This window comes from Alosa alosa, chromosome 13 (assembly GCF_017589495.1).
Source record: "Alosa alosa isolate M-15738 ecotype Scorff River chromosome 13, AALO_Geno_1.1, whole genome shotgun sequence".
In the NCBI taxonomy this organism is placed as follows: domain Eukaryota; kingdom Metazoa; phylum Chordata; class Actinopteri; order Clupeiformes; family Clupeidae; genus Alosa; species Alosa alosa.
Window position 1 is genome coordinate 11,680,684 of NC_063201.1, and position 24,076 is coordinate 11,704,759.

The 24,076-nt window shown below is 42.2% G+C and overlaps 2 protein-coding genes across 4 annotated transcripts; one reads left to right on the top strand and one right to left on the bottom strand.

Moving 5' to 3' along the window:
* Positions 1–1,268: 1,268 nt before the first annotated feature.
* kpna5 (karyopherin alpha 5 (importin alpha 6)) lies at positions 1,269–15,329 on the bottom strand. 2 transcript variants are annotated; one of them, XM_048260416.1, is made up of 14 exons: positions 15,226–15,329; positions 14,159–14,292; positions 13,510–13,611; positions 13,218–13,317; positions 12,017–12,111; positions 10,077–10,208; positions 9,713–9,801; positions 8,026–8,125; positions 7,621–7,784; positions 5,227–5,305; positions 4,867–4,992; positions 3,393–3,520; positions 3,069–3,247; positions 1,269–1,622 (listed from the first exon to the last, which is right to left on the bottom strand). In XM_048260416.1, the coding sequence occupies exons 1-14, from the start codon at positions 15,227–15,229 to the stop codon at positions 1,435–1,437; spliced, it is 1,620 nt and encodes a 539-aa protein (XP_048116373.1). In that variant the 5' UTR covers positions 15,230–15,329; the 3' UTR covers positions 1,269–1,434. The 2 variants fall into 2 exon arrangements, with proteins under 2 accessions (XP_048116373.1, XP_048116372.1); XM_048260415.1 differs by having other exon boundaries at positions 13,218–13,320.
* Position 15,330: 1 nt separating this feature from the next.
* On the top strand, positions 15,331–22,213 carry LOC125305584 (zinc finger containing ubiquitin peptidase 1). Of its 2 annotated transcripts, XM_048260412.1 has the most exons (12): positions 15,331–15,422; positions 15,542–15,613; positions 15,784–16,292; positions 16,401–16,502; positions 17,125–17,238; positions 17,395–17,501; positions 18,120–18,288; positions 18,595–18,783; positions 19,810–19,975; positions 20,541–20,704; positions 21,463–21,689; positions 22,057–22,213. In XM_048260412.1, the coding sequence occupies exons 3-12, from the start codon at positions 15,809–15,811 to the stop codon at positions 22,102–22,104; spliced, it is 1,770 nt and encodes a 589-aa protein (XP_048116369.1). In that variant the 5' UTR covers positions 15,331–15,422; positions 15,542–15,613; positions 15,784–15,808; the 3' UTR covers positions 22,105–22,213. The 2 variants fall into 2 exon arrangements, with proteins under 2 accessions (XP_048116369.1, XP_048116371.1); XM_048260414.1 differs by lacking the exon at positions 15,542–15,613 and having other exon boundaries at positions 15,354–15,422.
* The last annotated feature ends 1,863 nt before the right edge of the window (positions 22,214–24,076 follow it).

The window sequence follows — 24,076 nt, forward strand, 5'->3', positions numbered from 1 at the left end:
CATGTATATATAATATACAGATTTATTTTACTTTTTTTTTTTTTTTTTTTTAATAAATCAGAGCATTTTTCTGATGATGTCAAATCTGAAAGTACTGCAGCACTTGACCAGTGGGCCATGTGAACATTGGAGAAAGAAGGTTGTTACATCCTCTGTTTGAGATGATAGAACATCTAAAAAGGTTAAATCCAAAAAGAAACTGGAAACGGAACAAAAAGAAAAACAACAGAAACAAAGGCTCTGGACAATGACACTACATCAAAACAAAAACACAAGCAAAAAAACAAAACACAAGCAAAAAAAAACAAAATATGGGGAAAAGGCCCCATTATTAAGCTGGAGCAATCGCTATCCAACAGGGTTAGACCTCCGTGTCCGAAATGATGTCCTGCTCGGAGTCTTTCCCCTCACAGACACAATAAATAAGCCCAGACAGGTCCTGGAAGTTAGGAGCTGTTAGTGTCAGCTGAGAGGGGGATGGGGACAGCTATTCTCCCTCACACACACAAACACACACGCACAGAGATTCTGACACTTGGTGTCCAATGCTGAGGCAGACTCCTCATGCTAAATTGAGAGACCGCTTTATGGGTGTGTGTGTGTGAGTGAGTGAGTGAGAGTGTGTGTGTGTACGTACGTGTGTGTATGCAATTGTTAATTCTCACGGCAAACTAGTAGAGCTAACCTATATGGTCAGTCTCCATTTAAGAGTTGAGATTGCTTCCATTAAGGTCATTCAAATGTATATTTTTTCCCCATTTTTAGCTGTTTGGTTGTTGTTGCTTTCTGCTGTTTTTACTTGACTTCTTTTCTGATATGTCCCTCTAAACTGAGAGAAATGTTTGCACTCACTGCATTAGAGGGCACCTCCCTGGTGATCATTTGCACTTGTACCAGTCACATGACCATGAGTGCTTTTTCATTGACTAAAGAGGTAGATTCACATTCGAAAAGGGATATGATGTAAAAAGTCATTTTTGGGACACCAGTGCCAAAATATTGCATTAATAATAATAATAATAATAATAATAGGAATACACTCCTAATACAGAAAATAAACATACAACAGAAACAAAATTAGAAAATAACGATTTATGTTTGCCATCTCTCCCTTGCAATTGATTTTTGGGGGTAGCTGGCTGGATGAGTTCAGATGACCGGAATCAGAAAAAGGGGAAGGTAGCCATTCAGCCCTCTGTACCCCCCTCCCCCACCTCCCCATCTATCTAGACAGAGGGTGTGTGTATGTTTTTTTCTTTTGAGGGGGCAATGTAGGGGAGCTGTAGCTTTGGGAAGATGAGGTCATCAGGGAGTTGACACTGGCATGGTGGGAAGGGGGGCTGGGCTGGGCTGGGGGACGCACTCAGAGAGAGAGTCAGGGTGGGGTGGGGGATGTAGAGATGAGCTCTCTGGGGCTTATGGGGGGGTGGGGTGTTAAAGCTGAAAGCCCTCCATGGGCCCCTCCTGCTGTTGGAAGATGTACTGGCCCTGGTTCTGGTCTACCTGCGGGGCGATACTGGCATCCTCCTCATCCACACCAAAGTAGTGCTCGATGAGGTCAAAGGCCTTCTGGTAGATCTCCTGGTTCTCGTGGCTTTGCAGGAACTCAATCTTGTCCAAGCCTGCAGGTTCCAAAAGGAGAAGCAGCAAGAGAGAGGACTGAGATGAGTTCCAAAAGGTTCCTAATAGGAGCATTGTAGTTCTCAAAGAAGAACCCTTCAGTGCTCAGGACACCTAGATTTGATCTCATTACAGTTTACATGTGTTAACTTAATAACTTATTTTTTTCCCCTACAATGTTTCTACTGCCATCTAGTGGAAGATTATTCCAGGATCTAAGAACATCCCCAGCCTTTAGTAGGTGGTTGCCAGTGCTTTATATTTTAACATGACTGAGTGACGATTTTTCAGTTTTTTTTCAGACCACCTTTTAGATCAATGTGAAATGAAGATAAACGGACACGGGTGCTTTGGGAGGCCAATGGCCAACTGAAAACACACTTAAAAGGAGTGTGTTTTCTTTAAAAAGCATATTTAAAATCATGCCCCCAGAGTGTAGCACTTCAGCAGCCTGGCTGCGTTAGCTGCTGGCTGTAGCAACTCGAGCTAGGTGTTTTTTCTTCTTTTTTTTCCGTACCGACAGTACTCTGACCTTGAGAAACGGAGATCTATGTGAAAACTTGCTGGAGTTGTCCTTAAACCAAACTGAACCGAACATACCATTAAGTAAATTAAATAACTTTTTGTTTGTTATTTAACAATTGTGTTTTATTACATTCACAACCTTTCATTACGACCCCCAATGCCAGCTTTGACTGCAGAAGTGTATTTTCAGGTGGCTCATTTGGCTTCAGATAATCCCAAAGCACTGGCAGTTAAGAACAAAATTATTCATACCCCTGGCAAATATTGATTTAATGTTGTTTTTGTCTTTATCAATATGTTTGCTCTGACTGAAAATGACACTCCCACATACCAAAAGGCTGTAAGACAATGTGGTAGAAACATGGATTCAGAATAATAAGTTTTTTCCATCTTTTTTATGAAAAATGGTGTCCAAAATTATTCATACCCTTTTTAAATAATCAATGCAAACATCTTTATTTGCCATCACAGCTCTTAAAATGGCTCTTATAATGTCTACCAAGCCTCTCCATGTCTCCTCAATTATTTTAGACTGCATCTTTTTAGCAGTAATCCAGGTTTTGAGGCAGGAACGATTCTTTGCCATCACTCTGGCCTTGTGCTCACTTTTTTGACGGACGGGCCACAAAATGTTGATGTTGTTCTCTGTTAACCATTTCTTGTCTTGTTTGGCTGTATGTTTTGGATCATTGTGTGATTTAATGGTCCACTGGCTGCACCATATAAGGGACATGGAGTCGGACATCAATCCATGATGAACAAGCCATTTTGTCTTGGTATGTGAGTGTTTGTGGTACCCTCACTACTGGTAATGGTTATTGTATTTAGCAGTTGCTTTTGTCCAAAGCAACTTACAGAGAATATGAACCTTACAGTAGTTAAAATGAACAGTTTTTAAAAAGTTGGTAAGTGTGTGTGTGTACCATATGCCTCCTCTATGAGGGCGCAGTAGGGGTTAATTCCGGTGCCGTTCTGCTTGGCCTCCTGCTCTCCCAGTCTCAGGATGTTCTCCAAGCCGTTGAGGGACACCTGCACAATCTTAGAGTCCATTACTGTCAGGAGGTCACACATGGGCTTGATGGTGCCCAGAGACACCAGGTACCTGGACACACAAACACACACACACACACACACACACACACACACACACACAAACACTGTTAGTCATGTTTATCACTATTTATATCCACCTGTACTCACCATAGATGAAATGAAAACAAGTGATTGGTGAAAGATAACACACGCACCTCATCTGCTCAGGAGTGCCTCCAGAGGTGGCGTTGGTTATGGCCCAGGCAGCCTCTTTCCTAGTGCGGAACTCGGCCTTTTGCAGGATCTCGATCAGGACGGGGAAGATGTTGGCGTCGATCACCGTCTGGCAGAAGAAAAGGGAGAGAGAAAGTTAAGAGCACATAGATGACTAAGAACTAAGAAGAGAAGTCAGGGACACTGCTGAGGAAAAGACAAACACAATCACACAATCAGTCAGACAGACAGACAGACAGACAGACAGACAGACAGACCAATATACACCTTTACATTGACACCCATTTACATTGACAAATGTGCTGAATTAAAAGGTCAACTGAACCACATTCATATGCTATAGTGTCTTGTCATAAAAATTGTGTGGCTTCTTTAAGACTCCGTTTGTGGGAGTTCTGGGGAATCCTATAATCCAACTCTCCAACTTAATCTAACTATACTGTACATCATCTGATTTAAATATTTACAGGTATCAAGGCTATATTTAACATTTAGCATTTATTTTCTATTTGGCCTGTTATGAAATCATGCACTGAAAATTGAAGCACAGCTCAGCTTTAAGAAACTTATGCATGCTTAGCATTTTGTAAAACTACATTGAAAAACTGTTTTAACATTTAGTTATCTAGGCAATATTGTTAACATTTATTTTGTATTTGGCCTCATCATGTATTACAAAAGCCCAAAGTTGGAGACCTTGTAGACATTTGCTTCAATTTCAGAACCGGATTACTATGGAATGGCTAATTGTATAAGGGAATGCTTTACACCTTTGTGTTCGGTTCTGCTGTTTATTCTGATATCCGGTTTGTAATTGCTTGAATGAAAAGTTTCAGACAGACACAGACATCTCCACCATGACGAATGGGTGTGGAGATGTCTGTGTCTGTCTGCCTCATAGGTCTAAATAACAGCGTGTCATAGTTTTCCATAAAGGTGTGGCGGGCCAGATAAAAATAGCTAAAGTTACGGGCCACTTCAAAAGAGAACTATTCGTGTGAGAATATTAGTCTGTGAAGATACAACGTAAATCCACAGATCTCACTAGATTTATGTTTATGCAGTCATCCTCAAATAAGCTAGCAGTGGCACATGAGAGCATAGTGACAGTTTCTTAATGGTAATGGGAAAAAGTACACCAGTGACTATAGGCTATGCTGCGGGCGGCGGCTCACTGGTCGTTGTTGTAGAACTTCAAATCAGCGTGATTTACCCTTATAGGCTGGTAACGTTACATGATCCCTACAGACACTTTCTTATTTTTAACCGTCAATAAGAAAAATGAAAATTAGACCGGATCTGACTATTTGTGGTATGCTAGCTCTATTTACCCGCCACAGTGGCTGGTAAGTTGACCAAATACACCCGCCAGTGGACAAAACTAGGGAGGCGGGTGGCTAATTTCCATCCCTGGGGCACACACATCCAGACACACACAGACAGACAGACACACACCTGGATCTGTCGTCTGTTTCCAGCTGTGATGTTAGAGACCGTCCAACACGCCTCTTTTTTGATTGATTCTTTGGGACTGCTAAGAAGGTGTAGTAGACAAGGCAGAGCTGAGCAGTTTAGAATCACCTGTAAACACACACACACACACACACACACACACCAAATGATTACTATAGGCCTTACTTACAATGTGAAATTACATTTACACACTGTATATGTTAATAGACTTGAATATACTTTTTTTACTACACAAAATATAAATAAAACTGCTCAAGACCCCTAACACACTGGCATCCACAGAAGCAGCGATAAGCAAATATCAGGCAGAGGGGTGGACCTACTGGACAGAATAGACAGTACCTGTGTCTGAATATCGTCTCCCGTCACAATGTTCCCCACTGCTCTCAGCGCTGGGGACACTACCTTGTAGTCATAGTGCCTGAGGAAGGAGGGGTGTTAATGGCAACAGATCACTCAGTACAGCACATAAGACAACCTCATGGACAAGACCAGGAGTGATTTCTCACAACACGTGAGTGGAAAATTACACGGCGTCAGCGGTGGCAAAGTGCGATGCTGGTGTGCGGAGTTGTGTTGAGAAAAATGGAATCTAATGTAATCGAATGTCGAAAGCGGAGTGCGCCGCACTAGTGTCAGCGCCAGTGTACGTAGCCCAAAAAAAAACAAAAAAAATGTTTTTTGTTTGGTTCTACCTTTGCAATTGCCACTCAACAGGTGATTTCACTAATTGGCTGATCCACCTGGCTGCAGAGTTGTTCTAATTTGAATCAGCTGGTGTAGTATGGCTGGGACAAATATATCTGTACATTAATTGATTGATTGTGGCAAAATAGAGTGCACTGACTGCCTTGCTGTGAATGGTGTGTACAGAGCAACACATTTCCTTACTCAGGAAGCGTCCGGCTAGGAGCAGCTCTTTAGTACACACATGCTTATGATTAGATAACACCATGTGCTGTTTAATATGTCAGAGTTAATGCCTGAGGATGGTGTTAATACCTGGATGGGTAGCTATCCAAGCATAAACAAGGATTGTAAATGTACGAGTAAGCATGCGTGTAAGCACATTTGAAGAACACTATAGATAATGATTTGAGTCCTTGTCGACTGCATAACTTGGTATGTAAGTTGGCAAACAGTAGTGTATTGTCCTGTGTTTTGGATATGTACGTCATGAGCACTTACATTTAACCATACGTGTCATACACTCTTACAACGAATGTGTTGAAAACAACACAGCTTGCGTTGTTCTTAACAACAGTTTGTGTTGTTTCCTTTTTTTATTTGTAACATACCATGCATTGAAAATAACACAACTTGTGTTGTTTTTTTAACACACATTCGTTTTACGAGTGTACATATAACTAGATCTTCTCAACATGCATCTGTCGCCATTGTCTTTCATCTGACAGAATTAGGCTATACGTCTATGGCTGCATTTACACTGGCAGGCCTTGATGCACAGTTCTGATTTTCTGCCTATATCCAATTGTTTGGAATGCCTTTTCACATCTACATTTGAGAGTGGCCCACATCAGATATCTGTGTTTACATGATTCAATAATTTGTATAACACTTAAGACAATCCGTGTGCGCACCAGAAATGAAAGAAAACAAACAAACGGCACAGCAAATGCACAAAATAAGCTTGCATTAGGGTATTTCAGTGGCCAGTTGTTTACTTTGGTTTCCTTAGTTACCCGTTCCAAGTATCTTGAGAAGTCCGCAAAATAGGCCAACTCCGTTTTCATTTTAAATTACTGGTACATCGTTCTGCCAGTCGTGCATTCACGTGAAATTGAAAGCAACATTGTATGTACCGTAATGTATATGCGAAAACGTAAAAGATTGTGGCCATTTTCATCAATTTGCAAGTAAATGACAGGGAATATCCAATCTGCCCGTTTAGACTGCAGTCGCGTTGGCACATATCGATTTATATGAATGAGGCCTGAAACCGATCTGGAAATATCGGAATCCATGCGCTTTTTTTCCTGTTTACTCGTCCATGCTGCACATCGGAATTGGGTCACATTTAACTGACTTTTGTGCTGTGTGTGGTTGGTTGTTCCAATTAAAGGAAAAGTAAAGGGGCAGAAATAACATTTCACACGTGAAAAGCTGTTTACAAAGAACGTGCCTACTATGTATTATACCTGTCAATAGTATTGAATAATCAATTTTCACATGTAGTTTATCTACCTTCAAATAAAAAACATCCAAGGCCATCGGTTGAGCAATGTATGAGTTTAAGGCTTTATAGCCCAAAACTACTGCAGCTTTTACACCATTATTTTGCCGGTAAGTGTGCCCTGTTAAAATATGGCGGTTGTTTTGATGTATTCTGCCCCGTAGGCTTTAGCGGGGAAGGCAAAATCTACCGATATCTATGACATTTTCATTATGTAATAAGCATATGCATTCCTACAGATCAGTGAGTGTTAGCAATTATTGCATATTCTTCCTTTACTATGTGTACGCAAGTATGTTTCTGTGTGTGCGCACACGTAGATTATGGAAAAAGGTGTTTGTGTACAGAGGTTGGACAAAATACTGGAAACACTATGCTAAATGGTGGATAATGGGGTGTGTGTGCGTGTGTGAGTGAGTGAGTGAGTGAGTGAGTGAGTGAGTGAGTGAGTGTGTGAGTGTGTGAGTGTGTGAGTGTGTGAGTGTGTGAGAGAGTGAGAGAGAGAGTGAGTGAGTGAGTGTATGTATATATCTGACACTTACATAAGCAGTTCCACTAGGCGGCGGCAAACTCCCGAGTCGATGACGGCCTGGATCTTTTCATTGGGCCCGTCGGAGAGGTAAGAGAGAGCCCAGCAGGCATCAGCCAGCACGTCCGGGTCACTCCCGAACAACAGAGTGGACAGCACACTCAAAGATGGAGAAACCTGAGGGGACAAGGGGACAGGGGGACAGACAGAGAGAGAGAGAGAGAGAGAGAGAGAGAGAGAGAGAGAGAGAGAGAGAGAGAGAGAGAGAGAGAGAGAGAGAAGAGAGAAAGAGAGAGAGAGAGTAAAGAAGTAAAGAGAGGCCAGTGTGAGAGATAAAGACGATGAACATGACCGGAACAAAAGTATGCAGTGATGGCGCCTCACTCAACACAGCTGAACTGTCGCTGTAGCACCTTACCTTGGCGAAGTCTGGAGGAGGGTTCTTCCCCCGGCACAGGTTGGACAGCGCCCACACGGCATTCCTGATGGTGCCCTGGCGACTGGACTTGGAGAGAAGCCTACAGGTCAGAGAGGAAGGATATCAGAGAGGGCAAAGGTCAGCTGCAGGGGTGAGACTTCAGATATACAGAGAGAGAGAGGTGTGTTCACTTGTTTCTTGAGTTTCTGACATCTAAGACTTAGTCATCACTTTTTCACAATTTCGACGTCGTATTTAACAAGGAGGTAGCCGTGTTATTTAACAAGGACTTGCTGTGTGTGTAGAGAGCTCTTCATTTGAAAGCTGCAGTAAAGAGGTTGTGCCTAAAACGAGAGAGCTAAAGACTAAAAAGCACCAACAGCCCTTCTGGCACTAATAAAACCTTGTCATCATACTAGTGATATAACTAGCAGAACCATGCTGTGAAAGTCGTTCTTCCATTTGCATGGGATGTTCCAGCATGGAGAATAGAACTTCACTGTTAATATCCTTTTTTGCCACTTTTTATTCCCTTTAATCCGATAGTGAAGACAGTGACAGGAAGGCAGGAGAGAGAGATGGGGTGGGATTGGGAAAGGGCAAGCAATAAACAACTCCATCAATCAGCACCTTGCTTCAGGAGAAAAGGACGGGACAGGGCGGGAGTTAAATTCAATTGGCTACATATCACATGTCAATTGATTATCGTGTCAACAGGTTCCCCCTAATGAGCCCCCACTCTCTGTGGCCGTGAGCCGAGTCGAGCTGTCTGGTTTCCCCCGGCGACCCTGACCTCATTCAGCGTGGCTCAAACCGGTGCCCTGCTGACCAGGAAGGAATGTGGCAGGCCTGTGCTGTGGCCCTCCGTGGCAGAGCAGGGACGATAAAGATGGAATTCCCTCAGAGTGTCTGCATGACACTCCATCGCTTAAACGTGCACTTTCACTATGCAGGTTTAAGTATTTTTGGCGACTGTAAAGATCCCTCTAGTCACAATATATTTATATTTTACTCTGCTGTTGCAAAGAGCAAACTTCTTGTGACTTACCCCCCTGTACACAATGAAAATGCTTTTGTTGTGGAGGTGAAGGATTAACAACAAGCAAAAACTATCTCCAAAGAGCAATATCTACTGACAAGGTAATGTTTCACGGTCTCGCAAGATTTGTCGGGTCTCCGTTCTTGAAGTTGCATAGCTGGTTTTCTCGGTAGCAACTCGGTAAGTCTATGCTGTATAGATATGCTGGGTGAACGATTCGCCTATCAAATTGGCTTCGTAAAGGTGAAAATCTTGCATACTGTAGTATACCTTTAAACAAGACACCTCCACACATTTTGCAGACTGACCTGCAAAACGTTACATTTTTAGAACACCGTTATATTTACCATTTGAGGAAGTGGTTTGATACACACATTGCTTTTAACTAGGTCAGGGTGTTTTAAAGAGTGCTCATACCAAAGATTCCTTTGAACTGTCTCTGGTCATACATGTTGACAGATGAAATATGCAGCTGTGCAACTTTAAACCACACGCATACAGACAAAATAGCAGAAACACAAAAGGTCACTATGGCGCACTATGCACAACGCCTGTTACATCATCTTAAAAAGCTAAAGGAACTCCTATTCTTCTTCTCTTGCTTTCTCTCTCTCTCTCTCTAACACACACACACACACAGACACTCACTGTTGTAGGGAAGGCAGGATGCCACAGTCGAGGACGTAGTCTCTACACTCTGCGTTGTCGCCGGCGATGTTTCCCAGAGCCCACACAGCCTGAAAAACATGGTTGCTATGGTTACTCTGGTCACCTGTTGTCCTAAATTAACATTTCCACTACAGATACCATTCACCCACTGTAGCTGCTACGGTGCCCGTGATTTGCCTTTCTCAAACCTAAACTACTTTCTATGAAAGAGCACTTCGGGCTCTACAGTACACAGTGCTTGATATGCTGTGTCTAGTGTACTGTTCTACTCCTTTGTGTACCAAGTCTGCAAAGCTTCAGCTTGAGCTGGAATTGTGGGTGTCCACCACCAACCCGTCCCTACCTGCTCCTGCACATCCTTGTTCTCAGAGTTGAGCAGTTCGATGAAGATGGGCACGGCCCCAGTCTCAATCACTACTTTGGTGTGGAGGAAAGTCCCGGAGGCAATGTTGGTCAGGGCCCAGGCAGCCTCAAACTGTAAAACAACAGCACAAACAAGTTGTGAGTCGCCTGTACTCGAATAGCTACATCAGTTAATTCCCATATTCATTTACACGTCACCTGCTGTGGTGGCCGCTTTGCATACAGAGTACAAAAGCCTTGCATACCAGGACAAATGTGCATCAATATTTCAGTCCCAGTCCAAGCAAATCCATTAGACTGACAAAGAAATTACCTTAAAAGCAATGCAGTCTAACAGTCCAATGAAGGTCTTAACTACAGAGAACACATCCATTAATGCTAGCAGTGTTCTATTACTCAAGGGAGTGTGGAAATGTTGAGAGCTCTATAAACAGCCTGCTTGTTTAGACAACTCTGTGTACAAATAAACACAGTCAACGAGTCCTAAAACAGAAGTGATCAAGTTACACTAAAGGCGGAATGCACACCCAGTCAACTCCAAAGCACAAGCTACGATGGTGACAGTGGAGTCCTGTTGTGTTGCCTGTGTGGGTGGAAAACCACTGCACTGTGGCTATGTATACAGCAATGACGGCCCACCATTAACTAGCACAGTGTTCACACTCTATTCTCAGCCTTTACCCTAGCCTGGTTAACACCAGGCCGCTTCTCAAATCTCAATTCAGATTGAGAGTGGGTCTGGAAAGGATTCATTCACTATGTTTTCACGCAACCAATAAACCGTTTCGAATCAGTTTATTGGGAATAAACCGAATATGTGTGTCTTGTAAACATCTTATTCTGATTGAAATAAACCGAAAAAGGCCATATTCGGTTTACTAATAAACCTTTTGCACACCCTAGCATATGCCTGTTCTAAACGGAATATTAGGCGAGGCTATTTGTAGGCTGCGTCGCTAAATTATTCGGAATAATATTTATTGCTATGTAAACAGGAATATGCTCAAAACGTGACATTCTACTTGCTTCTAAACAGGTTAAACGGAATATTGACATAATCGGAATTGGAGCAATAAACTGAATCAAAATTCAATATTCCTGGCATGAAAACGTAGTGTTTGACTTCCGACTTACAGGTGTGTAACCTGCAGTGAATCTAAATTTGTGCATTAAACTCTTACCAAATAGTTTCAAAATTGCAGCAATCAAATCTTTCTTGTAATCAAAGGTTTTAAATGCAGTTTATTCAATTCCAAAAATACACATCCAAATCTGTTTAACCCTGTCTCCATCAGTGCAGCCATTGGTTGTGTTGAATACACGACTCTATCGGTCATCATATACTGTAAATCCCACCCCATGACAGATAAGCATGATAGAATATTGGACATGGGAGTCAATTGGCTTCCTTGCCAGACTGACCTGCAAAACAAATTCAAATTTGCTAACAGGTTTGTCTGAGTACTCCCAGGCTACCTTTACCCCAAATCAATATGAAGTTTCAGTGTTGGTTTGTGACAAAGTTACAACACATACCACAGTCTATGATACCAACTCATTAAGCGAGAATCTGTGGAATGTTACATTCCATCCAATCACCTATGTTCAAAGGCCACCCATTGTTTAGACTGCCATAAAGCCCCATATGTATGCTTTTAAAAACCTGATATGCCGTAGGAATAAATCTGTTTTGTCTAGCTTGATTGCCTGGGCAGGGAGCAAAAGGAACTGCAGTGCGTGAACTAAGATCGGGTAATTATGAAGGTCAAAAGTCTGACCCCACATGATGTTTGTTCTTGCCCTGTACTCAAAGTTAGATTGGAGGGAAGCAACTCTGTAGTGGTAATTAAAAATAAATGAATAAATGAAATAGAAGAACACATGTGAGCTATAGCTCCACACTACACCAGGGTCACCTACCTGCAGGTTGCTGTCGTCACCTCTTCTGAGAAATTCTACAAACTTGTTGACAACGCCAGGTGTGAGGATCACCTCATCAATGGGAGGATTGGGCTCTGTTACAGATAGACAGAACATGATAGAGAGATAGAGAGAGAAAAAAAAACTTGAGTGTAAGGTCCTCCAGTAAGACATGTCATGATTATAAATCTAAAAGAGTTTTCATGAAATGTAATGGTTTAAAGGAACGTGCCGACTTTTTGGGACTTTAGCTCATTCACTGTATTCCCAGAGTTCGATAAGTCGATACATACCCTTCTCATCTTCGTGCGTATAATTACTCGGTCTGACGCACCCACCGCTACAAGTGCCTCAAAGGGGCCCGCATTATTATCCTACACCTCCCATTGACAAAAGAAGCCTACACCTCCCAGTGACAAAAGAATTCCAACATTTTCCTATTTACATGCTGTGATTTGTATAGTTATAATGTGTACAAATAACAATGTCAAATGAGACACAGCCATTTTGTCACTATTTGGAGGTGAAGGGTAATGAAGCTGGCCACTTCGAGGCACTTGTGCTAAGCTAGGCTAGTGGTGGGTGCGTCAGACCGAGTAACTACACGCACAGAGGTGAGATGGGCATCTAATTATCAAACTCTGGGGAATACGGTGAATAAACTTAAGTCCCAAGAAGCCGGCGTGTTCCTTTAACATACAAAATGACAAAACAAATAACATATGATATAAAACATCGGACCCAAACAAACAAATAAGCAATGAAAAAATAATTATTATACTAGCTTCTTGGTCTCCATCAGCCAAATATCTTTTTTTTTTCACTTACAGACCTAAATTGGCAAAATATGTCTTGTCTTCACAGTGGGATAGTGAGAAACGTAATTTCGATCTCTTTGTATGTCTGGAACATGTGAAGAAATTGACAATAAAGCTGACTTTGACTTTGATTACAGACACTTGCTTTCATTGCTAATCTCCTGAACATTATGCAGTGGGAGTTGCAGGAAACATGTTTGCTTTACATGTTAAATGCTCCAAATGTAAAACACTATGAGCCGCATTCTGTTTATGTATACAAATAAAGCTTATTATTATTTACATGTGTGGTCTACAAGAGCAGGAGAAGTACTAAACATAAACAGACACATATCCCTATGTTTCAGTGATGACTGACTATGAGGAGGAAAGAATGCACAAACCTTTGGAGAGTAATTTCCTGAATTTTTGGGTTGCTACGAGCTGTTGGTCGGGGTCCTCTGAGAAGATCATCTGAATCATGTCTGGAGTGATGACTCCCTCCTGCTTAAACACAGGCAATATGAGCCACATTCTGACAGTTTTTATGTTTGTAACTGTGACTGATAATATAGTTATCAACTTGATTAAGTGTCAACCTAAGGAATGCTGCCATTCTATCAAATCCATTCACAGTTGGCCCATTTTTTCGATCCAAAGTAGATAAGACAGCTCAAGTTAAAAAAATCCACTTACACCTGAGAGTGGCACAGTTGAACTGACATCAGGGTCTTGAATAGGGCATTCTAGCATGGCCTCATCACCTGGTGGCAGGCTTACATTTCTTCTCTTGAAGAGCTGAAGAGACAGGACGAGAGGAGGGGTAAGCACCAGAGGATAGGCCTAGTGTAAACTTGTCAGATACAGATACTAACTAACCAGATACACACTTAAAATGATTGAATGCATCACACATCATCACTATAGATGTCCAGATTAAATGTGTGCAAGTTAAATCACAACACTTTAAATATGAACTAAATAAGTATAATTTTAGAAGCATCTCCTTCACGTGGCCACTTGCTAAGATTACTGAGCAGAATTTCTCAGTCTTTCACAGTCTCAACAGTGCATCCTGGGATATTATGTCTCACCTAGGTGAGTTGGAATGCTTGCTCACTCAGCAACACATGCACAAATACCCTTCACTGGCCATCTGGCCCTGCCCTGAACTTGTAAACAAACTCACTGATCATTGTTAAGTCACTGAGTAGGTCACTAGTTTCTAGCTATTGTGCACTTCAAGGGCTCTTGGTCATGTCAGTAACTTGAGCCGAGTCTTTCTGCATCCTCTTTGACACAGATAATTTCCAGACAGACATGGGAAGTAGGCCCATTACTGTACCTGTTCCTCTCTCTTTTGCTTGCGAAGCTGAATCCCTTCCTCCTCCCTTCTCCTGCGCATCTCCTGTGGGTTCAAAGCTTTGTTCTTGTAGCTCTTCATCCGATCGATTTCTTTTCCAGGGCTTGCCATTGTGACTGAAGGTTTGACAGATGGGGGGGGGTTCACATTTAAAAGGGGGGGTTCACATTTAAAAATTTGCTGCGTAATTCAGCTATCGTGCAACAAGCACTGAACTTTCTCAACAGAGCGTCAGCACAATGTGTCAACTATTGTATCCTTATAAACATGCCGCTAACAGCAACCTGTATAGAAACGCCACACAATTCAAAAAGTAGTGCATAGGGACAATATTGTATTATCTTGTAGTGTAAATCGAAATGTCACGTTACAGGCTTTCCACATACATTTTGAAACAACACTTACAGCGGGACACGTTAATGTTAACTGATAAAGATACCTTCTTAGAGCGTGGCTGTTTTGCTGTCAACATTTGTATTTTACTATTTCATGTTCACGCCTTGTTCTAACCACGTGCCCCTTGCGCCATGTAACGTTAGAAAGTTTGGACACAAATGGCACAAATATGACACACGTTATATTGGATCTATTTAAAGGCAGTCTACTTCATAGCTAGCTTGCAAACAATATATTGCTAAATAATGAGTTAGGGACAGCTAGAGACAACATAGCTCAGAGCGTTGGAACATATTTTAACATTAACAAAACATAATCGCCCACCATACTTATGGTTATGGACTTATCTTTCTTTGACCATCCTACAACTCTTAAAACCACTGACCGTGCAAGTGACTATATTCTCGGCAAGCAAAGCTCGTGTGTCAAATTAGCTAATAGAGGCAAAACAGATGCTAATTTGTTAACCAACTAAGCTATCGCTAACATTAGCTTACCCACCACCAGTTTGCTGGCTTACTTACCCTAGAATCTACATATGATACCCTTAATAATGCTAACGTTACTGTGCAGTCACATAAAACGACAAACATCCGACTAAGGTTCAGGTAACATTTAGTTTGTATGTCACATGTGATGTATCCAATACATACCCATAAATCGAGAAACAACTTGAGCAAGGATGTTAGCTACAATTTTTTCACTCGTAGCCCTTACCAGCGAAGCTAAGAGCAATATGGCGACGCTCTGTCAAAAGGTAGTAACAAAAATCGTCATATCCGGTGCGCGGCTTGAAAACACGAACAAAACATGAATGGAAAGTGAAAAAGGAATAGCCGAAACTGCAAAGGTACGGCTCTCTAGAGATTACGTTTTGTTGGTGTGAGTTAAAATACTCTTGTACACTGCATGTTTCAGGTAGATGAACGCTGAACATTGTCTGTTATTTCATATTTCGCCGTTAACCAGCAAGCTGTCGAGCTAAGAAGATAATGTAACGTTAGCTGCTGCTGCTGACAACAGAAAAGCTTGACCTGTCAGGTTTGACATTTAAGTAACTTATTTCCCTAATTAATCACGTAGTCAGCCCTTGTAGTGTCTCAAATTCGTATGAAATGTTTTATATTAACTTGGAATTAACTTAGGTAAACTTTAAATGATTAAGGGTTGCCTGATCAGATCAGTCTCTTGTGTTTGTTACTTTCATACAGTGGGCTCAATTTTGAGGATTCAATCATGCCGATTTGTGAGATCTGCAGCGAGGACATAGCATCTGAAGCAGATATGAAGACGCACCTTCTACTCAGTCACTTGGAAAATGAAATGCACTGTCCTTTCTGCTCCCTGTCCGGCGTTTCATACGATGAGCTCAGCTTTCACATCAACACTGCTCATGTAGAGACGACTAACACCCCCTCAGTAAAGGCCAGGGTGGCCCATTGTGTTCCAGCTTGGACTAATGACCGGGAAAAGCCTCGGACTGTGACTAGGAAAGAGGGACATTGGGCAGAAAGTCTGCCTCCTGGAACCTTATCCAGTCAGACGCCTGTGCCAGTTGCAGAGAGCAGCACAGATGCTGCAGTGGGATCTGTATGTGGTACAAACAGTGCCACACACAGTCCTGAGGGTCGTACACACTCTAAGAACACCAAAGACCGGCAAGAAAGTTTAGAAGCGCATGTTGCCATTAAACAGAAGCGTCTGTCTTCTCCTCGGAAAGGTACAACATTAAATGATCATAATTGCAGAATACTCCTGTCCATCCTCCACTGAGGGTTCTTGTGGTTGACTTGTGCTTCTTTCCTTCTTTGGGATTTGTGTTTTCCAGAAAAGCTGTTTCCTTGTCCGATGTGCTCCCTTGTGTGCCAAGACTGCTTCATTTTACAGGAACACGTGGAGTTGCACCTGCAGGAGTCAGCCATGAATGAAGGTGAATGTATCATCAACATTGTGCATATTCTTCATATAGCATAAAAGACTCAGTCTAGCAGCTACTCCATTTCCTCTCTGTAAGATCGCTGTAGTAGCATACTAAGTCTGTTAAAAGAAAGACTCTTTATGACTGCCTCTGTCAGGTTTTGCCTCATTTGTTGTAATATGTGTTTCAGGGGCTATGACAGATAGAGAAGCTTCAGGTTCTTCTACTACACCTACTACCTGTTACACTAACACCTCAGTTAACGTTTAATGTGGCAACCTTAAAGGAATTATCCGGAGTAAAATGCACTTTAGATCAATTTACGGATGATTGGGAGTACATACGTTGAGTTGACATCAAAATCATGTCATTCGGATGTGTTTTGAGAGTTTTTAGTCAAAACTCGTTTGCCTGGAAGTGACCAGGGCATGTCATTTCGCCGCTACAAAACGCTATTTTTATACCTTTCTCAAAACACATCCGAATGACATGATTTTGATCTCAACTCAACGTATGTACTCCCAATCATCCGTAAATTGTTCTAAAGTGCATTTTACTCCGGATAATTCCTTTAAGTTATGTCCATGCTGTTATTGGGCATCAGTTCTTATGTTTGTACCCTACCTGTCTATAGGGGTGAAGCAGTACGAGTGCCCGCTGTGCTCCCTGCCCTTCCCCGACGCCTTCTCTTTGCAGGAACACGTAGAGCTTCATCTGGATAACGATACAGATGCAGCCAGGGGAGCAGGTACACACACACACACACACACACACACACACACACACACACACACACACACACACACACACACACACACACACAAAGGGAAAATACCACATGGAATATACAACATTATGGAAGAAATGTATGTGTTTGTACACATGGTCGTGCATATGTTCTTAGAGAGTTCATCAGACCTAACACTAGCCAGACAGCTCCAGAAGGAGGAGGAAGAGCAGCGGAAGCGGCAAGAGGCTAAACGTGAGGCGGAGGAATTCAAGAAGCTGCAGGTAAACACAGACAACTAGTGACGCCTACAATAAGACACACACGTGTGCTTCTGATGCTCAGCTTCTTAAAGGTGCAATCAGGGATTTTATGCGATTTCAAGGCCATAAAAAAAAAATTTTCACATTCAGCTGCCCATTCCGTGATTACACTGAGAACAAAAAAAAGCGGTCTCTGTAGGCCCAGGCTCTGAAAACTGGAAACAGAAACTTTGAAACCAAACAAAAACGAAACTTTGCGTGAAATTTCTCTGGGAATACTGAAGGTAGGGGTGAGCTACCGCTCTGGTGTGTTTTGTTTGGTCCTTGGTTAAATTTTTTTTTTTTTTTTGCACAAAAGCATCTGCTAATTAATTTAAATATAAACATAAACACAAACAAATGCCACTTCCCGCACAATCCCTGACTGCACCTTTACTGTAAGTGTGATGCTAGGATTGCTAAACAAGGTTCCAGGCAGGCTCTAGGAAGAGGTTCTTAGTACCTGTAGTGTGTGCCTTTACCAAACTGAACGGATGAGTAAATATTACATTACAAGTGTATTCTAAACTCAGATATTTGGTTGTATGTGTGTGGGTGTGGGACCTTATCTGTGCATCTCGATTTTGCGTTTTTGTATAGAAACAGTTTGGTATGGACGGGAGTGGTGGTTATCGTAAACAGATTGAGCGGAACATGGAGAGGGCGGTTTCCCGCGGCAACATGGTCCCTGCAGAGTTCCACATAAAACGGGCAGAGCTGATGGAGAGCCTGGCCACTGGCGTGGATGATGGGAAGACTAGAACGCCAGGTTTGCTTTGGATTTAACCGCAGAGTTCTAGAGAGATTAGTGTTACAGCGATTAGACAATCACTGGTGACGTGTTTAGAACAACTTACATGTCTGGTTCCTCTGTGTCACCCATGAAAACAATCTTTGATCCTTAATCTCTGCATGTGTCACTATGTATCTGCAGATTTGATCAGGCTTAAGGATGCATGTGTTGCACCTCTGCATTTTAATGGTCACTTACTTACACTATCTGTATTCACATAATTGTAACTGAGAAACATATACAAATGCATCCACATGAAGCTCCCTTCGTGTGTGTGTTCAGGATTGATGGGGGCATTGTATGACTACTTTCGGCGGGAGCCTCGGGACACGGTCCACGTGTGGCTCTGTGGAGAGACGGACCACTACTCCTCCTCCGAGGGGGATAAGGGCTGGGGCTGTGGCTACAGAAACTTCCAGATGCTTCTGTCATCCCTCCACAAGCAGGAGCCATACAATAACATCTTATCTGGTAGGAACCTGTCACTTGTTTGCACATGTTTGGCTTTTAGCTAGACCCTTTCAACAGCTTAAAACAAACAGGCATTTCAGGTGGCACAGAAAACAACATTGTTTTGTATTGGTATTGGTAACTTGGGGACAAACAAAAATAAAATGTGCGCGGCGCTTCCGACATAATTATGCTTTTAAACGAACATTTCACTCGGGTACATTCACAAAAAGACCCTAGGTTGCATTTTGGCGAAAGTTACGCTTTAAGCTAAATTCATTTTCAGATTCATTTTCATTTCAAAGTATCTGTGTTGGTTTTGAACGTTTCAACCAGAAACCCTGTAGGAACAGATTGAAAGGGTCTATAAGGACTTTGCTATTACCATGTTACGTTCAGTGACAAAACAGGCAATATTTTGAAACACATTTTTTTTCTGACTAGATGCATTTTACAGGCTTTAGACAACCGTTAGATTTCAGACAGTACTGTTTTAAAGTTTTGCCAATTACAGTTTTATTTGATAGGCTTATTTGATATTTGTTCAAGGACATAATTGTAGTTGTATATTCTTGTTCATTAACTGGAGCCGTACAAAATGCATTCCCATATTCACCATGTGTATTCACCGTGAATCCGCCATGTGGGCAGCTGTGGCCCACTGGTTAGCACTCTGGACTTGTAACCGGAGGGTTGCCGGTTCAAGCCCCGACCAGTGGGCCGCGGCTGAAGTGACCTTGAGCAAGGCACCTAACCCCTCACTGCTCCCCGAGCGCCGCCGTTGTAGCAGGCAGCTCACTGCGCCGGGATTTAGTGTGTGCTTCACCTCACTGTGTGTTCACTGTGTGCTGTTTGTGTTTCACTAATTCACCGATTGGGTTAAATGCAGAGACCAAATTTCCCTCACGGGATCAAAAAAGTATATATACTATACATACTTATGTAGTCCGAGTGTAGGAGCAGCAGGAAGGCAAAGCCAGCCAAGTCAGATGCTGCCATCAGTGAGGCTTAGTCTCCCTTAACGGCTTTTCATTTCTCTGACCCAAGACGTCCCCATCCCCAACATCCCTCGGGTGCAGGCCCTGATAGAAGAGGCCTGGAAGCAGGGAGTAGACCCAGCCGGGGCGGCCCATTTCAACCACCGCCTCCAGGGCACCCGGGCCTGGGTTGGCTCCACAGAGATCTACTCTCTCTTCACCTCTCTCAGTGTCAAGTAAGCTTGATTGATTGATTGATTGATTGATTGATTGATTGATTGATTGATTGATTGATTGACCATGCTGAACTGAACAGAAAACATTGTAACAGCAGTTAGCGTGAAGCCACCAAACTTGCCTTGCATGCACCAACAGCAAAACAAGGCAACTCGCTTATTAAGCAGTGGTGATGCACTGGGCTAAGTTGTGCTGTAAAAGCTGGTCTTGTGTTTTCAGGTTCTTTGAGTGAGTAGTCTGGACAGCTAGTGGCAATGACAGTTGTACTTATCGGACTCTCATCTATCCATATAGAAAACAGTTTCCTCCTAAAACATACCTTAAAAAACATAATAGAAGTTCTAGTCAACCCTGCTAAAAGCTCTATGAGGTTCTCTTCCATGCTTTTCTTTTTGTATACATTGTATTTATTATATGTATTTATTCTATGTATTTTTACACTGTCTTAATACTGTGGACTCTTTTGGTGTATGAAATAAAGATTTGAATGATAATAGCTGCACGTTGTTACCTTACTGCATCCTGCACTTTACTGTATGACTATACGTCTGTGTCTACCTGCAGTGCTCGTGTTGTGGACTTCCACAAGCCCACGGGTCAGGGCGGGACGCACCCATGCCTGTTTGACTGGGTGAAGCAGTACTTCTCCCAATCGACCACACAAAACGGCAGACTACCTCCAAGGGTGGTGCAGACCTCTCTGCCCCCCATCTACCTCCAGCACCAAGGTAGGTCGGCACAGTAGCCAGTGGCAGAAGGCTGAAGTGATCCTAGCTTAATGTGTGCCCAGTCATGTAGTCTAGTTAGCTGTAGTGTGTATACTGTGATCAACCCCAAATGTTAATATGTATCCATGCCATGATTTTTTAAAGTGGGTATACTGAGCTGGTGATGTTTTTTAAGTGGGTATACTGCGTAGTCCTGTGTATCATGTAGACTACACCACTGTGTGTGCCCCCTTTAAGGCAGGAAGAGAAAGAGAGGTGTGTGTACACTGAATATTATGGACTCCTGTTCTTTTGCATATAGTCTCCAGAGTCAAAATAAAAAGTAAATTCATAGGTTTCAAAATCACAAATAAGAGAGGTATCTCCCAGCACTGGCCACAGGCCTCAAATCAGGAGTCCATTTTTGTTTTGAAGATAAAAATCAAATAAAACAAAATGGCTTGTCCACCTGCATTACAGTACAATATAGTAGCACTACATTCCTTTAAGAGATGCAGCTGTTTAGATTTATACCTCCTCTAGCCGCACTTGGCGCTTGGTGGTACTGAAGGATGTTTTGAAAAGTACCTCCAAAACATGATTTGAAAACAGCATGAAACTACACACACACACACACACACACACACTGCATACTTGCATACTCGCACAGTCATCCTAGAGAATACACACACACACACACACACCCACCCACACACACACAGCAGAGCATTGACTTCTATGATGATTTCTTCCGTTTGCTTGTCTCTGTCCCTGTCTAGGCCACAGCCGCTCCGTGGTGGGCCTGGAGCAGAAGAGGAACGGCAGCCTGTGCCTGCTGCTCTTTGACCCCGGCTGCCCCCCCTCTGAGATGGCCAGGCTGCTGGAGCGAGACTCGGCCGCTGTGTCCGCCGTCGTGCGGCGCATGAGGAAGTTCCCCAGCCACCTGAAGCACCAGCAGTACCAGGTTCTGGTGGTGGAGGGCCTGCTGACGCCAGAACAGAAACAGGTGAGAATGAACACCGAAACACAAACACTTGAAATGAGAACACAGAAACACGTGCACGCACACACACACACACCCCTACACACACACACTCATACTGGAGAAGACACAGCTGGAATACACACACACACACACACACACAGAGCGGAGCATTTACTTCTTTGATGATTTTTTTCCTGGCTGAGGACACATTTTTGTTGCTGAGTTACACAAATTGTGTTGGACACAAATTATGCATGATGCAAACTGGTTGAAACAGGTGCTGTGGTTGTAGGTGATATTGTGAACTTTTGTAATGTTTTGTCCATAGTACTCTTGTGCCAGTGAATCTCTGCACGTGTCACTGACAATGCTCATTTTTGTATTTCAGAGGCAGATTGTCAATTCAAGGACGTTTCGTGCTGATCGAATCCCATGAACAAAATCCTGTTCTGTGTTTCCCAGAAATGCTTTCTACTCAGGTTTTAATGCAAATGTTATAGTGTTTTAATTGTGTGTGATTAATAATAAATTATGACCTTTTCTTATCTTTACGTCTCTTCTATACCATGGAAACCTGATATGGCAAGAGATTTTTTAAAGAAAAACAAAAGATTGTGATGGAGTATTGGAGACACTAAGCAAAAGTGAATGGGAAAAAGTGAAAGCATATAGTGACCATCTGGTCCTTTTGATTTGAACCAAACCATCTGCATTATACAACCCCTGACAAAAATGATGGAATCGCCAATCTTTGAGGATGTTCATTCAGTTGTTTTATTTTTTAGAAAAAAGACAAATCACAGATGTGCCTGTAAAAGATGAACATTCTAGCTTTGTGAAGCAGAGATCATGTAGAGCAGTGTTTCTCAAAGTGTGGTCCGCAAGCTATCCCAAGTGGTCCGCGAGCAGACCTGGTGAAATATAATATAGATGAGTTGTCTGCAATATTGACCCAACTTGTATGTAAATCTAAACAGTTCTGCAACACTGTCTATGTAAAATATGCCAGTTTAAATCATATGAATCCTCTGACACAATAAGTAAAGTGCAAAGACAATAAGCAAGGTGGTTCAGTGAGTAGGCCTATTGTGTAGGCTAATATACTGTTGAAGTAGGTCTAATCTTTTTTTTTTTACCTAGGTGGTCCGTGCGTTTCTTTTTTATTGGTTAAGTGGTCCTTCGTCTGAAAAAGTTTGAGAAACACTGACGTAGAGGATGATTTTCTACATGATTTTCCGATCATGTAGAGGAAACAAATATGTAAACACTCAATCCTCTGTAAAAAAGTATGGAATCACAAACCTAAAACATCATAATTAGTACTTAGTTGCACCTCCTCTAAATATAGTCAAACTCATCAGTCACAGTCAGCACTGCTTTTCTCTTTGCTATGGGTCTACTCTTGCACTCCTGGATGGTGGCTTTTGTTCTATTTTAAGTCTGGAGTGAGACCGTCGGAACATTTCCTACCTTCCTCACTGGAGCCTGAGCTCTGCGGAACATTTCTTGAATTTCCCCTGGGGATCAATAAAGTATCTATCTATCTATCTATCTATCTAGAACAGGATGGATTATTTTAATGCTGGACAGGACACTTACCTGAGTTTAAATGGAATGCACGGATCACATCAGCAGCACCATTATTGGGAAAGGGATTTCTGTCAGTGGCTGCACATTTTATTTGTTATTTATTTATTATTAATCATAATTTGGGACAAATAGCTAGTCAGCCAGCAATCTAAAACTAGACGTACCGCAAAGTGGTACGACATATGACAGTCAGTCCTGCACATTCTCTCCGCAAAAAAATCACGATTTGTCAATTGGTCTCCATCTCTGTTTATTCTAATCTTTTGAGGGGTATATAGCTGGTAAGCCAAACTCATTCATGAGTGAATAGTTTGGTCACGATTGGGAATCCTGCTAGCATGGTGACAGGCGCAGAAATATCATAAACTTTGAAATCATTGGTCACTCACATTGATCAGAGTCACCTAAACTTTACAAACTAAACAGAATAGGCAGTCAGGAAACAATGTATGTGAGCTTTCTTTTGTGTAAATACATTTCTGCATTTTTCCAACTAAAATTTTTGATCTTTGCAGTTTTGCTACCATTTACCACAGTCAGTTTTGATTTTGTCATCCCCTGTCGTTGTTGATTGGCCTGGCATTTTTTTTGTTTGTTTGACGTAAACTGAACTATGGTGTTCATAGGCGCCGGAAGCACAGTGGCCAGGGGGCCAATGGCCCCCTCACTTTTGGCTCAAAATATATTTTAATAAACAAAATCATCCACGAAAAAAAAAACTCCGCGCAAAAAACGGAGAGAGGTATGAACCATTATAGCGGTAGTAGCCCGCATCTAATATAGCCTAAAGCTATTTGTGCAGCGTCACTGTTGAAATA

What these genes read in the sequence shown, in the direction of transcription:
- kpna5 (XM_048260415.1), bottom strand. An exon ending in AGCAAAAGAGAGAGGAACAG is followed by an intron (nt 13,612 to 14,158) that starts GTACAGTAATGG and finishes CTGTCTCTTCAG; the next exon opens with CTCTTCAAGAGAAGAAATGT. An exon ending in GAAACAGACGACAGATCCAG is followed by an intron (nt 3,521 to 4,866) that starts GTGTGTGTCTGT and finishes TTCTTCTGCCAG; the next exon opens with ACGGTGATCGACGCCAACAT.
- LOC125305584 (XM_048260412.1), top strand. Translation starts at nt 15,809, where the DNA reads ATGCCGATTTGTGAGATCTGCAGCGAGGACATAGCATCTGAAGCAGAT. An exon ending in AGATGCAGCCAGGGGAGCAG is followed by an intron (nt 17,239 to 17,394) that starts GTACACACACAC and finishes ATATGTTCTTAG; the next exon opens with AGAGTTCATCAGACCTAACA. An exon ending in ATACAATAACATCTTATCTG is followed by an intron (nt 18,784 to 19,809) that starts GTAGGAACCTGT and finishes CTCTGACCCAAG; the next exon opens with ACGTCCCCATCCCCAACATC.